At 46.9% G+C, this 18,695-nt stretch overlaps 1 protein-coding gene across 1 annotated transcript in view; it reads right to left on the minus strand.

The window, feature by feature from the left end:
- LOC144155781 (uncharacterized) overlaps positions 1–12,816 on the minus strand; it is a 36,432-nt gene extending 23,616 nt beyond the window's left edge. Inside the window, exon 1 of the mRNA XM_077687437.1 lies at positions 12,739–12,816. Coding sequence (XP_077543563.1) covers positions 12,739–12,778 — 40 coding nt within the window. The 5' untranslated portion in view covers positions 12,779–12,816. The remainder of the gene's footprint in view (positions 1–12,738) is intronic.
- Between the last annotated feature and the right edge of the window lie 5,879 nt (positions 12,817–18,695).

An 18,695-nucleotide genomic window follows, 5' to 3' on the forward strand; every position in this document is an offset into this window, starting at 1 on the left:
TAAAACGATGACATGTTCTGGGCTGTGTTGCGCATGCGCAGGTACATCTTCCTGTCGACAGCGCCAATTATAGGGCCGCCAGCACAGACCGCTGATAAAATGGCAGCTCCAGGACAAAGAAGTTCAAAAGTTTTATAGACACGCTAACCTGACTTGAATATTATTGATGAAACTTATTCGGGCCGCTTAAAGGCGGTTGCGGAACGCCGCGCCGTTACTCAGAAACGTGTGATCAACTGCGGACCGCAGTTCACAAAGACTGAAAGCAACTGGCAGCGGGCCAGGCATTCGTGTCAGCTCTTCAGTAAACTGCGTGACAGTTTTGAAGCCGACAGGAACACGACCTGCGCTCGTTTTATTCTCTATGGCCGTTTTTTCTCTATTGACACGTAACTTAGCATGATCTAAAACACGAACTTCATATTGTGCACGAAGTGAGCTCTATGGTGTCTGCAACAGCTGTGGGAAAATATTTTGAATAGCTCGTAAAACCCCCTGAGTGACTAGCGAAATGACCGAAATGAGCAGGAAAGCTGCATGGCCGACTTTCATGGATCATTTTCTTTGCCCCATTGTTGACGCCCCCCCTGGCCACGGGCCTCTTTAAGACCACCGCCTCCGTAATTTTGTTTCGGTTGTAGTTGGTTGTTCGACGCATTAAGCGTTCTTAAATGTCCTCCTAAACCAAGTTCCACAGAAAAACAAAGCAGATGTGAAAGCATTTGAGAGCGAAGTGCTATACTTAGTTTGAAATAAAAAAAAAAATCAATTCTCCTGTGTTTCTCCAGGGTGCCAGCGTGGAAGAGCGCCTAGTGCTTAATACTGCTTTTTTACATAACGAGGAAAGCCGCTGCAGTGGCTCAGTGGCTAAGGCGTTGCGCTGCTGAGCACGTGGTCGCGGGTTCGATTCACGGCCGCGGCGGCCGCTTTTCTGATGGAGGCGAAAAGCAAACACGCCCGTGTGTACAAGTTCCGGCCCAGGTAGTCAAAATTAATCCGGAGCCCTCCACTACGACGCGCCTCGTCGCCTGCGTTGCGTTGGAGCGTTCAATCCCACAATCAATCAATTTACATAACGAGCAAAGCCGCAGTTGCGCTGTGATAATTGTTAAATAGTTTTTTTTTTTCATTTGTGCGGCTGCTATATGTACTGCCCCAGTAATGTGCGATCTGGGTAATGTGCAACCTGTGCATTAAACTTGCTACTATTTTGCCTACACCGAAACTTCGGTAACTCGACCTTATTCCCAGCTCGTATATGACTTCAATTTAACAGGATTCTGCTGCCTGCACAAAACGAATGTATACACGACTACAATAGCAACGAGATGCCCTCCATTGGTATAAACTGATTTGGCTCACTTTTTAAATTCACAAGAACTGGTATGCTTGCGAACCGTTTACTGGCAATACGACTAGTCAACAACGCCACTACGTTGCACCTTCCACAACACATTGTACGCATATCGGAAACCGAAATCGACGTATACGATTGTTTCCGGGACGACACATCGTCTCCTCTGGTCCAGACGGGCGCGTGGGCGGGGCATTCGTCTCCCGAAGGGCCTTCAACTCTGGGTCCGGATCTCCTGGACAACGCCCGAGTCGCGCCCCGTCCAGCAGCGTCCGGCCAGAGTGACTGTCCTCGGCCGGCTAGCTCCGCTGTCACGCGGCAACAGGGGCAGGGGATGCGGAACCGCGTGTGATCCTCTCCCTCCTTTGTTGTCCGCCTTTCGAGGCAGGCCTGAAAGGGCACCTCGGCCTAGATTCGAATCTATGCTCCGCCAGCGCAGCGTGAAGACGTTTTCGAACGGACAGTGGCGCTGCGGCGACCTTGGCCACGAATGTTAATTGTAATTCGGCGGGCGTTATCTCACTCGCCCCCGACGCGCTGCAAAGTCGCTGGTCCGTGTGCACCGGGCCGCTGGGAGTGGGCCTGGTGGGCATTCACTCGCTCTGTGAATGCAGCAGCTCTGCCTCCTGCTGCGTGCGCCCCGAGAGAGCTCGAATGCTCAGCGGAGTGCACGCCATAAGGAGCTCCCAAGAAAACATTGCGCAACGCGTGTCACGATGTCCAGCACGCGCGTGCGCTCTCCCACGTCAGGGTACCGCACTGCGACATTGCTTGCACAAAAGCCTGCTAGAAGGAGCAAAAACAAATAGCGCCATGCGTCATTATGTACTATATACAGTTTTCTCCTCCCTTTGCTTCCTACTATCTGTGCGAAGAAAACAAAGCGCGAAGCTGTAACCACTGTAACCATGGCTTCGGGACAACATAAACCCTATGCTTCAACGTTTGTTTGCCGTGTCCTTTTGTATATGTTCCTGCAGTTTTATACGTATGAGGTGTGCAGTAGTAGTGGAAAGAGCGTTATCGCAGAAGACAATGGATGCCTCTCTGGCTCCAAGAAGTGCCCATCCGAGTGCCATATATAATGAAGTATGGCCGCAATAATCATCGTCACCAACTTTCTCCCGATGTGAGGCTCGGAGTGAACGGCGGATATTCACGCCTCATAGAAGGCGGCCCTCAATAACGCAAGGAGGGTATCTGCGGGTGCACGATTGCAGCCATATCTTTCTGATCTCTTTGAAAAGAGACATTGACCCTGAAATTTCGCCAAAGGTTTCCAGTTGGTTTATAGGAATGTTTTATACCATATTGCTTTATATTGATTAATACGAATCCGGCTAAAATATCCGCAATAAAATGAGCGCATAGATATGGGATAACTTGACGTGTAGCTTGATCTGACACACATAAGCCAAAAGCTCTCACTGCTCAGACAATTTCTTTTTTTTTTTTTTGTCGGTGGTAGCGCGGTTATTAACGTGTGCTACGATCAGCATTATACCTATAGAATGCGCATGCATTGTGCTTGCAGGAGTCCCAGTTCAGCCCCAACCATATTTACGGAAGTATAAGACATGGAGGTATATCTAGGAAGCTTGATCGGGACAAGTTAGAGACACAAGTAAACAGAGGATATTTGCGGCAGTTGAAATTTGCGGACGCCGTTTTGTTCAGTGAATTTGGTGATCTGCAACGAATGTTTTAGGAACTATACTCAGAAAGCTTAGCCAAACGTTAAAGATAATTATTAACAAGTTGAACGTACTTTTAAGCAGACGTGCAGAAAGTGTCACATTTAGTCTAGGTAACGAAATACTAGAAGAGGTGGATAAATATAACTACCTTTGATAAGTTGTCAGCGCCGACAGAGAGCAGCTCTGTTTATGATCTTACGGCCCCGTGGTTACGAGGCCGTAAGATCATAAACAGAGCTGCACTCTGTCATAATGACCAGTGAGCTACCTTGGTATACAGCATGAGCGTACTCCCAATGATGACTCAAGCTTAGGGACTTACTAAACGCATTGAAAGTAAATTTGGGTCGGCCAGCGAACCACGGACATAAGAATGATAGGCGTACCGCTTAGGGGTAGGAAACAAGCGTTTTGGTTTAAGATGAAACTGGCTCAGAATACATCCCAGCTGAAATTAATAGGAAGAATTGGGGAGTTTGGCTGGGCATGATGTGACGCGCAGGAGAACTGACGTACAGCCGGCCGAGATATGGGAATAAAAATGGGAGAAAACGGTAACTCTACGGTGGAAGGAGAGGAGGAAGTTTGATGACAAATAATAGGTTCGCACAGCGCAAAATGGGAGTCTATGAAAGAGCCCTTCATCCTACAGTGGACATGAATGAGGTGATGATGGTGACCATGATGACGACGACGATAACATGGTGCGTTTTCCGAAGCCCAAGAACAGTTGCAATACAAAGGCAGGATCTACAAGCTCTAACCCCACACTTCCGCGCTGAATGGAAAAACAAGGCTATGCATAATACGAGGGAATTATTCTTAAAGCACTTCATGGTCGATTAGATTTTCGACGGACCCGCCGCTCATCTCTGTCGCCGCGATAAGAAATCGCCGATGACAGTGATAATGATTGCATGCAGTAGTGGCGTGAGCAGGATTCGATTTCAGGGGAAGGGGGGTGAACGATTTCCACCAAAGAGAGAGGCGGAATATGGAAGGAAAAATAAAAGTAAAACAACACGAAAAACCTAGAGAAAAACAAAGAAATCTTTCCGTTCTGCAAGGGAGACCGCACTCTCGCGCACATAATTGGGGAGTGCACTAAACTCAAGACACCCCCCTACACCCTTCCCCCCAACCCCAACCCGCTCGAGCGATGGGAGACCTTACTGTCCAGCTCTGACCTCGCCATTCAGCAACAGCTGCTGGCTCGAGGGGAAGAATTACTGGACACATATGGGTCCCGCGAATAGGGAACCATCCCATCTGGTGAGCCTGCGCGCACCATTCTTTATTTGAAGCTCAGTAAAAGCTCTTCAATTAATCAATCCGAGACACGCACACAGCATCAGAGGTTATAAACTTCGGGTTGCCATGGGCGCACTCCTATGACCTTCGGATTGTTTTGTTCATTTCCGTTTTAACTAAAAGACATTGCAAAATCGTTAGGGGTGAGAGCAAACATCGTAAAGGTGGTGTGTAGCTTGTGACAAAAACATAGTTATCAGTAGCCGTTATGTAAGGATAAGCAGAGTTAGTGGCCGCGTATAATAACCACAATTCCGAATGCGTTTGCCAGTGGTTCTACAGGAATACGCGTATTTTCTGAGCGCCGCTCCATGAGCAGGGGGACAACTGCAGTCACTGCCGCACGTCGTTGACGAGAATGGCCCAAAAGAACACTTTCGCGAAGTTGTGGTTTCATTTAATTGAGTGGGCGATTGCAGATTTTACTTTGACTGCGTAACAGCGGCTGTTATCACACATGGGACTTACTATGTCAAGTGGTGCATATTTGTGAGGCCTTGCATGCACATATGTGGAAATAATCCAACTTTTCATAAAGCCGCATGCCGCATGCGCACCTTGCAATGGATTGGACACTTGGCAGCATGTAACCCCGCCTATACACACGAATTCTCATTCGCCAAGCGTGAAGTGTCTTTTTGTCGTGCAAATGGGCAACAAGGAGAAAGCCATCAAACGAATTCTCAGATAATGCGCATACACCCACCAAGCCTGTGCCTGTTTCACGCCAAAATTATGTGCGTACTTGGATCTCCTAAACTGAATCTGACAATTTCGTTTTGATGCAATGCTTTCCAAGTTTGATGCAATGCTTTCTTGAACTATCATGTTGGAATTGAAAATAAAGTGAAATGAAATGAAATGAAATGAAATGAAATTTATCCGAAGGACTATCCGAAGGTTGAAGGACTATCCGAAGGTTGACTACAAGGGTATTCAATAATTGTGCTGCTTTGTAAAGGGTACCCACCCAAATGGCGCTATTTTCAATGTTGCACCCTTCGTGCACAGTAACTGAGCACTAACCGAAAGCAGCGACTGCCTTCTAAAAGTTGTTTAAAACTTCAACCCGCAGCAGAGCGAAATTCCGCCAACCAAACACGTTCGTCTTTATTATTTTAAGTATAAATAATGCTCTTTCGCGACGAGCAAAAGTTAGAAGCCTTCTAACTTTTGCTCCACAAAGAACCTTCAAGCACTCACCGCAGCATGCGGGTGCGCACACGTAGCAACGCCCGTTGTTCTTAGGGGTACACGCAACACTTGGCTGGCCCAGATGTTCCAATATGCCCGTATCGGAAATCTTGAGTAAGTTAACATTACCGCAGGTACTGGAAAGTATACGGTGGGGCAGTTGCAAAGGCGTTGACGCCGAGGTCGCGGGTTCAATCCTGGCCGCGGTGGCTGCTTTGCTGATGGAGGCGGAAGCGAAAACGCCCGTGTGTCAAAATTTTGGCGCACGTTAAAGATGCTCGGGTGGTTAAAAAACTAAACCGAGTTCTACCCTGAGGGTAATCTGCTATAACAGCGGAGCTGTGGGTTGTCTTTACGAAGATTCCGTTTAGCTTCGGCTTCTTTCTTGTGCGTGACGTTAGAGTCGTCTTAGCGGCTAATTGTCATATAATTTGTTTCCGGATAGTTCTGGTGAAGCAACAGTTACAGCCATTTTTTGAAACCGTACTCCCTCCGTAGATGGTCATGCACTGACAACAGACACTAATCCTGTAGCGTTTACTACTTCACTGTGGATTAACTACAGTGGACTCCCGTTAAGACAAACTCGCTTAAGATGAACAACATTTTTGTTCTCTTGTAACGTCCACAATGCAAAAAATATCCGCTTAAGACGAATTTCTCATAATAGGAACAAATGTTTACGGTCCCTTCGAGTTCGTCTTCACGGGAGTCTGCTGTGATGACGACAAGTAAATTAGCGGCTTAGCGGCTAATTGTTATATAATTTGTTTCGGGATACTTTAGATAACACAAGAGTTAAAGTCGTTTTCTGTAATCATACTCCCTCCATAGGTGGTTATACTTCACTGTGCAACCCTGATGTGGGAAAGCCAGCTTACAAAGACCAAGCTTACACTGATCTCCTTAAAGTCGCCTTCACCCCGAAGATAGAATCCAATGCTGGGAAGGCATTTTTCCGGGGTCAATATGGGAGGTGTGACATCAAAATATGAAGGCACAAGGGTATTTTTTTTTAAATTTTTCGTTCATTTGTTTTTCTATCCTGGGAAGCCCATTGTTACATTGGCGAAGGCGTCCCCGTATCGAGCTCCGTCACCTCCGTCATGTAGTGGTAGCGTGGTGGCCGAGCGGTGAACAGATGAACTGCCTTGGTGTTAACGGCAAAAAGCCAAGAGCAAACTTAACTGGTTTTTAATGCATGACGAGAGATGAACAGTGAAGATACAGGAACAGTATGAAGCCGACGGGCAAAGCAGCGCTCTTCTTAGTTCAGCCTCAAATGTCGACTGTTTCTAACCACCGAGAGGGTGGGTTTTATACACAGAAGCGGCAACGGTTCCGCTACTTCCAGGGCTTTGCACACGGCCCAAACAGGATACAGGCGCACAAGAACACTCTTTCCCGGGGTCGTGAAAGCCGGAGCATGTTGAGTCTAAGAGAGGTGGGAGAGGAGATCTCGGCGAGGGGAGTCTGTTCGCAGATTCAAGTCTCCACACGTCCCCGCTTGAACAGCTTGTTTTTCAATTGCCGCCGGCGTGATTCACCGCCAGCACGCGCCAGCGCGGCGGACACGCTCCTGCGTGTCGTAGATTTATTGAAGAGGGTGGGCTTTGCCGCCAAGCGCACGAAGCTTCCCCGCACTACACCATACTTGTAGCACGCGCACACAGGGTAGCGGTACGCTGAATCCTGCTAACCACTGCGCGGCAGTTGCGCAATCTGTGGGTGGGTCTGGGAACCAGAATACACCGATCCCCTAAAGTCGGCTTCACCTTTAAACACATATGCATTTCTGGGAAGACGTTGTTTCAGGAGCAATATAAGCCGTCTTATATCAAAATATTGAGGCCCTAGGACATTTGTTTCATTTTTAAAATTTTTCTGTAGTGGAAAGTGGTTTTTTCGCGGCGGAAAAACCTGCTCCAGAGAGAGAGAGAGAGAGAGAGAGAGAGAGAGAGAGAGAGAGAGAGAGAGAGAGAGAGAGAGAGAGAGAGAGAGAGAGAGAGAGAGAGAGAGAGAGAGAGAGAGAGAGAGAGAGAGAGATCCCTTTATTTTCCAAGTTGGGACCGCGTGGAAGACTGGCGGCGACGGTGGCGGCTCGGTCAATCAGAATTAGTTGCACCCCCATTTGCAAGCTTCCCAGCGCATCCAACCACTGCTCGATGCTAGTGAGGGGGGGGGGGGGGGGGGGTTGAGGGGACAGGCCTGCATGGCGTAAGTTAGACTGTCCAGGGAGTCAAATAGGGGACAGTTGGGGGAAGGGAATTGAGAAGGATATATGTTGTACAGGAGGGAACGACTGGCGAGGGAATTGGTATAGGCGCTCCTGATCGTTAGTGAGCGATGTGGGCACGGGGGCCGTCTGGGCAGGGGGATAGCGGCAGTGGGAGAGACGGCAACGCTCCGTGATTTCTTTGTGACCGAGCGCCGTGGTGGGGAGCGGGAGCTAGTAAGTTCTCGTGCCGTTTGTGGGCTGCCTTATTGCCTCTCACGGTCTCACCCCAGTGTGGGCCGGGGCCCAGACGATGTCGACTGGTTGGGTAAGGGGATTTGGAGGATAATTTTGAGTGCCGTATCCTAAATGCTACCGCGATTAAAGTTTTGAACGGCCGTCTTCGATTCAGTGATTATAATGTGTGGTTGTGGCCTGGAGATAAGAGCCAGAGCTATTGACGCCTCATCCGCCGTAAGAGGTGCGTACGGCGAGGGAATTGGGGTGAGTAACTACTGCCAGAGCGAAACAGTCAGCGTGTCGGTACTCCGCAGGGCGTGACCCGATACCAGCAGAGACTTCGTCAGGGTCATCGCTGTAGCAGCTCCGCTGTTAAAATAGTAGGGGCGCGCCCTGCATAGCCTGCGTGCAGCTTTGGCGCATTAAACCCCAGAATCAGGGAAATCAGGTACTGGAAAGTGATTACGAAGACGTGTAAAAATATAAGCTTAATTTCGCTCTACTCCAAATATATCTTACCATTGTTCAGAGAGCAGTGTGCTGATGAAGTGTGGCGTCCGCAAACTGCATCCGATGCAGACGGTCATCGGCGGCAGGCCGCGCGAGAAAAGATCGCGCCAGCGCGGTTAAGCAAAGCTACTATAGATGGAGCAAAAGTTGTTTTGGATGCGCGGGAGTCGCGTCGGAAAAGGGAAAAAAATCAGTGCCCTTCCACTTGTGGAGGAGCATGACTAGCGAAGCTTGGTGCAGTCCGAGCAGTGCAGGATACAAAACACGTTTGTTCGTAATTTGCGATTGAGGATACTTCCTAACCAATTAGCATAATGAAACGTGGAAGGAGTCCAGCTCTATTCTAGCGGACAAACTTAGGGCTGCCCGTTTTCCTCCCGCGTCGTGGGCTGTGGTATACGGTTTGTGCAGCACACCAACCCAAACCGCTCGACCACAGGGGACATAAGATAATGAGACGTCCACGCTTAACTCTCCCATCAGCCCCATACATGTAATCGGTGAGGGTATAAGGCCTAGCTCCCCACTTCCTCCAAGCCCCCACCCGTGCATGCATAAACCGGCAACGGATTATGTGCGCGTGCTTACACGAGAAAGACATCGGCGATAACGTCGCTCCAAAAGCCCTCCAAGCTGAACAAGAATTATTAGCTCACGTCGGTGTTCCAAGCGGACAAGTTGCTCTTCATCCGGGAGGGATTCGCAGCTTCTCGACGAGGTGGAACTTGAGGCGGCCATGGTGGCGGCTGCACGTTCTGCGGCAGCGACTTTCCGTTATTTTAGCCCCCATTCGCGATTCTGCACGCGCCGACCCTAATTCAATTCCCGCTCTTCTTCCTCCAAGCGAACGACACGCGACGGACCCATAGTCCAATTGTGCAACTTGTTAATGATACATCGGTGGTGGCGAGGTGTATAAAACTTGTTAAAGAGGCATCGGTGGTGGCAAGGAGGAGCGGAGAAGCGATGCCGACTCTGCCGAGTAAAGTTGACCGGGGTGGGGGTGGATTAGACATATACAGCTTGCGCCGTAAAAACAAACGCCTGCATGTGTGCGATTTTTCCGCGCACGCCATAAACCTATTTTTATGAAAAACTTTGGGAGTTTTCACACCCAAGGGTTCGCTCATGATATCAGGGTTCGTATACCTGATAGGTGCAAACGACCAGTGCCTCAGATAACTGAGTTCTAGCTCAAACGTTCTAGAGACGGAACTTCGACCATAATTTTTTTGCCACCATCACCTACAAAATTGGAGTTTATCGAATAAATCCGAATTGACAAACATTTTACCGCCGAGTGTTTTTTCAGATTTATTTCTGAGTATTTATCCGAAAACATGGAGGCAAGTAGAACCAAGCTCACCGGCGGGGGCACAGAGCTGCAGAGGTTTGTTGAACAGCAGTTCATAAAACGGCGTTTCAACTCGATCATTTAAGTCAGTAAAGAAGTTCGATCGATCGATGGATCAATCAATCAATCAATCAATCAATCAATCAATCAATCAATCAATCAATCAATCAATCAATCAATCAATCAATCAATCAAACAATCAGTTACATAGAGCGCAAACCCCAGGAGAGTCGACCACAAGAAACCTCTGGATCTATATAAGCGCGTGCTCATAAGCCTAGCAAAGTAACATATATTTATAGAATTCCACATGCCCGCGGGGGTGTGTGCAGCTATTGACGATATCCTGTGGTTGGAGCAGCCGAACTGAGTGTCATGAGTTTTTTTTATTGTTGCAACCGAGGTACAGTCGTCCATCCTCTTAGCTGGAGCACCGCCTTACCAACTTATCGTCTCCTTCTGCCTTAGCGTAAAGTAAGCAAAGAGTGTGGACGCCCGTACTTACAGAAAATTTTCAAGCAGCCCTAACAGACCGACAGCTAGCGTCTGCGCGTGTCATGTCACGGACAGGTCAGAGCATACAGAACTCACAAAACTGCAGCCCTCACCAGCTTGACCGTGGAATATAATGACAAAAAGAAGAACGTACTAAACATCACCCTAAACGTACTAAACTTCGGAACGAACTTCTGTCCGAAATTTCTAGTACGGTGCTCGCTTCTTATCTTCACGGAATAGTGGTGCTTGCAGATGCTGCTACGCCCGTATACACTGCTTATATCTCGAATAAATGCTACGACCAATGCCACAAGCACTAAAGGCTGCCAATATTTTGTTGGAGTTATTTCTTTTATAAAGGGTTCGTGGGGTAGGATCTTTTTGCCTCCCAATATAGTATACATACGTGTACTGGTTTGTGAAGCATTTTATGCTCTGACTACTGCGAAACTGCACATCTTCTGCCGCCATTGGCATATGTGTAGCTTCCTTAGTACGTCATACCACCTCACAAGTTAAACCGCAAAAACGTCACCCGTCCTGTCGCTGCCCGCTGAATTCCCACTGTTCGACCCAGTCTGTGGTTGCGTTCAGTCTCTCCGATGCCCGCAACGCTTGCAGAGATAGCTTAGCTCGAGAAATACGTCTGACCTGACGGATCGAACAACTGTGATGTACCCTGGTGGAGGCGAGCTTCATAATACACGTTGCTGGACATGTTGACACGTACATATTCTAAAAATAAATGCTGCGAGAAAGACGGCAAGTACCCAAAGAAAAATCACTCATCATGTATACGGTGAAATCTCGTTGATACGTTGTTCACAGGAACCGGAAAATAAAACGCATTATCCAGAAATCTTATTATCCAAATAGGTTAACAAAAGAAGGAAAGTATGTATGCTCCGTCAGCAACTCACTTTTATGGAGCAACATTGAAGTATCTGCTCTTATTTGTGCTGTCCTTTCTTCATTAAATGTCCGGGAGTAAATTCTCCTAAAACGTACAAAAAGAAGCTGCCGGTATTTGTTGCTTTGGCAGACACTGCCTTGTACGACAATCCGTGTCGTGCCGTAAATCGGCGAAGGCAGCCTCGGGTGCTTGAAAGTTTTGAATATCCAAGGAGAGCGCGATGTAGGACTGATTTTGTCGCCCTAACTTCCTTGAACCATGTAAGCAAGATGTTTTCCTTTTACTCATGCTTTGCACCTAGCGTTTGTTTTACACCAGGTCCAAAAACTTGCAGCTTCCTTAGAAGTTACTATTGCTGATCCACAATAGTGTTGAGCGCTGACACTGGCAGAGCGAACTCGCTTGCCATTCCCACGCGCTTCTTCTTCGGGTTTTCTTCGAATTGGCGTACGATTTCCACTTGCGCCTTGCATTTCTTTGACTTTGTCACGAGCCTGGAAACACGGCCGCGCATAGCAACAAGGCAAAAAAACAAAAACAAATCACGGCGTGGGAAGCACGGTTCATGGAGAAGTTGGGAAGGGAAGTCGCGCCTGCCGGGAGCATTGGGCGCCTTCTTCCTTGATTATGATACAATTTGCTACACGGCGGGGTGCATCACCTGACATCGTCAGCCTTGCACGGAATGGCCACGCATTGCAGTAATGTTTTCGCCTCGGTTTCCGCTCCCTCGGTGTCTCTGCAACGTGCAGGTCGTGGCTTGTTGCAATGCGGGTTGAGCGAGTATTATACCGAAGAATAAACGTAAGATTACCAGAAATGTCGGCCGAGATTCGCTTTTGCGATCGTATTATCCGATTTTAGGCAAGAATGTGATCGTAATCAACGTACGAAAATGCATTATTTCTAAGGGACGCTGGCCGGGAACGAAAATAAAAACGTATTAGGCCGAAAAACGCAATATGCTGAATCGTATCAATGAAATTCCACTGTATCCATTTTTTTTTTTTTTGTATGCCCACTGAGCTCTCCGCACTTTTTATAGTTTAAGCCACGGACGAGGTTCTATCTGACCACAGTGATAGTGATATTAGCTAATTTTGTATCTTTACACAGACCAAACTATAAATAAAATAGCAGCGGGTCCATGGTAAGGCTATTGTCGCTTTAACCTCGATAAACGATAGCACTATCATCCAAAGGACGCGTGCGTGACGGGTGAATGTTTCGAGTGCGCAAGCATTGAACGTTTGCCGGTGAGCAATCACCCCACGAGAAAGAGAAAAATTCGGGGTCCGCACTTCGCTATCGTCAGCGCCACCCCGCCAGCATGTGGTGCGCGTGATAAGTTAGCACGCTAGCACGCGCAGAGACTGCGGTAGCTGGCATGGGGTGGGCGCACTTTATGCGAACAAGAGGCCCCAATGCAGCTGTCAAAGGCAGGCGGCTCACCGGCGATGCGCAGGAGCAGGAACATGGTCCAGCATCTCATCCTGCACCCAGAGGCCGAGTGCCGCTGGTCGCAGCCATCCGCGCTGATGCGTGCGCGGTGAGGCGGCGCCCCTCTCCCTTCCCCCTCGCCCCCTGGACCATCATGCGAGGCCGTGCAGCCAGGAGCTGCACCCACAGATCTCGAGGATCTTTCGCCACGCCGGCAGTTTCGACAGCGGATATGGCCAGATGGCTCGGCAGTCGATAACGAGGCGGCGCTTTTTGTAGGTACCGGTCATAAAACATTGCCCTGTAATAAGGGTCATGATCTGATTGGAGCACATGAGGAAAAAAAAAACGGTGCTCGTATCTTGTAAGCACAATGGCAGCGACGCGCGGCGAACACTTCCAACTGTTAAAGTGTAAGTGTGGCTGGAATTACGAATTGGAACAAACAGACATGTCAACGAAGCTGGTTGTGTCATGGTTTGCCGCGCGGTGGTGGTGGGGGAGGAAGGCTCGAGCTTAAGACTTGTTTTAATTGCACTGTGATAAAGTGGACAATCAGAAACAGCACGCAAAAACTACATTGACGACCCTTCGCTCTTTTTATCAAGCATACAGAATAAATTGTGTACTCACGCGTGAAACATAACGTCCTATCCCATGCCGCGCATGCACGAGCGGCAAAGCGCGTACTAACACTACGCAAGAAGCGATGATGCCTCGGGGGAGGAGACAAGCTACCAGTATCAATAAAGCAGCTCGTCCATCCATTCGGGCGTGAAACCTTGTCCGTGCCTGGAGTTTCCTTAACCTCATCCTGCCCCCTAGAAGGCCCAAGATGGCTGTTGACCACAAGTTCCTAAACATTTGTTCCCACATTTCTGAGGGAAGTGGAACCACTTGGTAGCTGGTTGAATTTTATTCAGTTCATTCCCTGGTAACGACAAGGACACAATAGCAAACGCCACAACTGGGTCTAGGCCCACTCGTCATACTATACAAACTGGTCAGGAATGCCAACTTGTGATGGGAACCTCGTACGAGGAATTCTCGTATTACCGGAATATTCTTCACGCGGAAAACTCGCATTAAGAAGTTGTTTTGGAACGTTAAATAAAAAAAAGTATAGCCAGTGTGCATCAAAGTTTTTGTAAAAAAATTATTGTAATTTATTGTAAAAAATTTATTGTAAAAAATAAGAAAGAAAGGAAGGTCCACCTACAGGCGTAAATTGTCTCGCCTAGGGGCGGACACCGGAACGCCTGCTGGTATACGGGAGGTGGGATAGGGAGGAAAGAGTACATAGGAACAGGGGGATAGGGTAGAGGGCTTACATAAATATATAACACATGGGCAAGAAGCAAGATAAACATACCGTCGCACTTCGTTAATTAAACTAAAATGATAATTGGATTCAACTTTGTATTACGTAATACGCAGAAAAAGTAAGAACACAATGATATACAAATCAGTGAATTCCCTACACCCCCCCTAGGGGGTGTGTAGACCCCCCCTAGTTTTTCTGGACACCCCCCTTGAATCCCGAAATTTCACTCTTGTCAGTCTTTGTATGGACCTTTTTCAGTATCGATCTGCGCATGCGCGGGCTGCCCGTCCGCTATTCTTGGCAGTAGCCTCGGGCAAAATAAACAAAAGTGCGCCCCCCCGAGCTTGCTGTTAGCGTTGCACGTATTTATTTTTTTTTCGACAGCTCGTGGCAAGTTCGTATGTGCACACAAAAAAGGCTTTCAAAGGAAATGGGCAAAGTGGTTTGAGGCTGACCACGCCGCGAGCACATTGCTACCAGCCAGGGAGTAGCGAAAAGCGTGACGGAAGCTAATCCTGGCGTTTTAATAAATCGGGAGCGTGCAATCGGTGCCTGTTATAAGTGCTGCATAATTCGTGTACTACCTAAACATTGTTTCGAGAACTCAAACTTCGTCACTGGCCCTGGTAACAAGTTCGAAAATGTCCTTATACGTTGAAAAATGGCGAGAAATTAAAAAAAAAAAAAAACTGAATACGGACCTTTCATGGTAAAAAATGAATTTCTCTAAATATGTTTTTTTCTTAGATTGGATAGAAAGCACCGCCTCTCAGGTGTATATATATATATATATATATATATATATATATATATATATATATATATATATATATATATATATATATATATATATATATATATATATATATATATATACATATATATATATATATGTATATATATATATATATATATAGAAAATGAAAAACGTACGTCACGGGGTGAGCGTTTGGTTAACAGATGTCTATTATTTAACTAGTGGGATAAAAAAACAGCTTTTCTAGTTTGTGAACCCCCCCCCCCCCCCCCTGAGTTATTGAGACACCCCCCCTTGATTCGATGCCTGGGGAAACCCCTGATACAAATGATGCAGCAAACAATTTGTGCAAGAAATGAGGAATGCTGTTTGTTGTACGTGCCTAACAAATCAGCTCAGAAGCGGAAGTTCCGGGCAATGTCGTGAAACGTGTTGGCTGGGGCTCCGCTGACGTGCTCAGCCAGGATTCTTGCGATGTGACCGTGTACATCTAAGAAACAACTGGACGCCATGATGGACATGCCACCGACCAAGCTGCTCCTCCAAAAATTTTCCCTACCGAGACCATCCGATCAAAACCTCCAAAAGGACAAAAGAGAAGCCAGGATCGAATTCCTTTCATTAAAGTACCAAAACCATGAAACCGCAGTTACACCGACGCCTGGATGTACGAAACTGCTAAGGCAACAGTCGTCACAGTGAAATAACCCGGCAATTTTTGTGACTGCATTACCCTCCCACACACGCAGGAATGGAATAAGGGGAAAGTGGAGCCGTCTTCTTGGCAATACAACAAGCAAAACTACCAAATCCAAGCACAAATATTATTATAGACTATCCTTACAGCATTACAGACATCAATATAGACAGAATATCTAAATGCCGCGGAAAGATTTACCCATTCACAATGAAGTAAGTTCACATTACATGGACACCCGGAGCCGACCAAGAACAACGCCAACTCACATGCCGTGTTCCTTGCCAAGGACTACCACACTCCCCTCCCTCATAAAATATTGTCACGAAGTGAAGAAGAAAACGAAGTTCTTGTAGCAATGAGCGTTTATTGTAGCGAACATGCGCTCCGTAATAAACTTAAGGAAAACACAAGCGGCGTAGAAGCAGTCAATGGCGTGACCTGCACAGACCAGCGCATACGAATCGAATGGAACGGCGTTTGCCCGCGGCGAGCATTTATCTTTCCACGTAATTATTTTTGGAACCGTTTAATTCGGATCGAGAATGTTTCCGATAAAAGAACAGCAGAAACACGTACTCCCCCGACCAAATAAGATAGCCTGTGCGGCATACAAAAGAAAGAGAAGGGAACGCGCTTCGCTTCGAAAACAGACAAGACAGCCTGGCGCGGCCAGAAGCCGGATGTTACACATAAGTAACCAAAACATAAGCATATGCTTCGTGGAAATATGAGAAAAGCCTACTCCTCCTGTGCTTAGGAACACGATCTTTTTCGTGACATAAGGGGGTCTCAACATGGAGTTTCTTTCTTACTGAGAAAATCTATAGGTCTCAACGCCGAAGAATCACAAACTCTGCGCATGATACAAAGCAATACGTAAATTTCGAAATCTAGATGGTTGAGGGTGTTGGGTAGTGAACATCCGACGTTAGCCTTTAACTGTGCTAAACGCGGGAAACATCCACCCTCTTCCAGGCAACCTAGCCATTTCAAAGGTAAGCTCAGGAAAGAACTTAGACATTACATACTCCACTTCTATTGAGAAATTGGGAGCAGCTTTGGCCAGCTCATCGCCTCAAGATCAGCGTGAATTGATTGTGGGATCAGGGAAGGAGCTGCTGCATCTGGGGCTCTGGAAGTCGGGTCCCCATCTCCCCTAACTGCCAGTATTTCTTACTTAACAAAGTTTTTGTATTTCTGTCTCCCTCTCTTCCTATCTCAGCAAGACCCAAGACGCTCATACCGGCTGGACGTTAGGTAAAAAACACTTTAAAACACTGACACTGTCTCCTTTCAGTGCCTGAAAATCATAAATTGTAAATACAGCAATCTCGTTCCGAAACGCTCTGTCGGCGTCGAAGTAACCACATCGTACATCTTAAGACCTATAAACGTTGATGTCATCTGCAACTTTTTTATAAAATGAAATGTTGTCTTAAACTCAACCACGGAGGAAAGAAACACATCTTTATTTGCCCATGTTTTTTGTAGTAACGCCTTGGACAACTAGAGAACATAATGGGTGCTGCCGTTGAAGACCGCGACGGCAGTTGATGCCAGCGGTTGTTGCAAGATGACGACACCTGTGCGTTGACTAACCGTGCGTGACGTGGGCTGTGAAATAAACCCCATGACGTAAAACTCTGCATTATCTTGAGGCCTCTAGTTAATGTCCAATTTAAATACTATAGTTCTAAGCATTCATAAGAAAAACACCTGCGGCGCAGCACGCGCCCACTGAGTTCGCATAGCGGCCCAAGATGTAACCACTAGTCGCAGCGCCCAAGGAGGTTATACTAAACTTTCTAGTATAACCTCCTTGGCAGCGCCAAACGCCACTGATCAGCGGCATTTATTTGGGCATTTGGCCTTTGCATATTTAATTCGCATTTCATAAGTACGTAGGTGTCCTCGGTGTTGGTTTAACTATAATGCCTAGTATATTCTAGGCACTATAGTTTTAACAGAAGCTCCGGAGCGTCGGAGCTTAGGCCTGACTTTTCGTCGATATCCGCAGAAGTATGGTGAGTGCAAGACATTTTACTTCGTGAATGTACGTTACGCGCAAGCGCGTTTTATAGTTTTCGACTCTTTGGCTGAACAACCACGGAATGCCGTGTAAAAGCAGCATATACGTTGCTGCTTTTAAATTGTTGCCCAACATATGTGTTACTCTGTGTGTAACACGTACTTTGCTGGGCTTTAGAGCACGCAGAATTCAGAGCACGGACGCGGATTCCTTATGGTCAACCCTGCCAGTGTACGTTTGCACTGTGATTGATTGATTGATTGATTGATTGATTGATTGATTGATTGATTGATTGATTGATTGATTGATTGATTGATTGATTGATTGATTGATTGCAGTGGCGCAACCACGGGGGGGGGTTGTAAGCACCACCCCCCCCCCAGAGGTCGATCCGTCGACCCAAACCCCCTCCGCAGGCCTCTTCCACCGAACCGAAACCGAAGTTCACCGAGCGAAGTGTGTTGTCTGGGAAGCTTTTATTATTGGACATTCGTAGCGAAATCTCGAAGACTATTGTTTGAGAGGTATTAAAAAATAGGAGGAATACAAGGGCACGATCTTTTAAGACTGTGCCTACCAATGACTGTGCGTATACAAATGACTGTGCGGACCCAACTGCGTATAATTTGAAGTAGTTTCAGAAAAAGAATGAGAAAAAATTTCTGTGAGGCAAAAAGTGCCCGTAGGTAGGAAATTTCCGAATGCTGAAGAATCCCTGAGGGGTTTAAATTATACCGCAGCCCCCCTTCCCTCCTACGGCACGCCTCATAGCCCACGCTAAAGTGCAATTGGTAGCACAATTTTTGTAGGGCCACATTATACGATTTTCTGAACTTTTGTGCGCAACTTCTGTCACGAGATCTGAATCATTCGACGTCTTCTAGAAAAAAAAGGACACTAAAATTTCACATAGGTTGGGACTCAGTATTGTCGAGCTTGCCTTCTGACCTCAACTCATATCTAATAATATCAGATCGAATTTATTTTCTTTATTTCTTTAATTTGAAAGCTTAAACTGTTTTTTCTTCAACATTACGCACTGTACCAGCTTACATAGCCCTCCCTCTCCCGTTGAATAAAAAAGATACGGTTTTCCTTTATATATATATATATATATATATATATATATATATTTATATATATATATATATATATATAT

Source organism: Haemaphysalis longicornis, unplaced genomic scaffold (genome assembly GCF_048455015.1).
Source record: "Haemaphysalis longicornis isolate Haplotype H1 unplaced genomic scaffold, Haemaphysalis longicornis Haplotype H1 scaffold_1, whole genome shotgun sequence".
NCBI lineage: Eukaryota > Metazoa > Arthropoda > Arachnida > Ixodida > Ixodidae > Haemaphysalis > Haemaphysalis longicornis.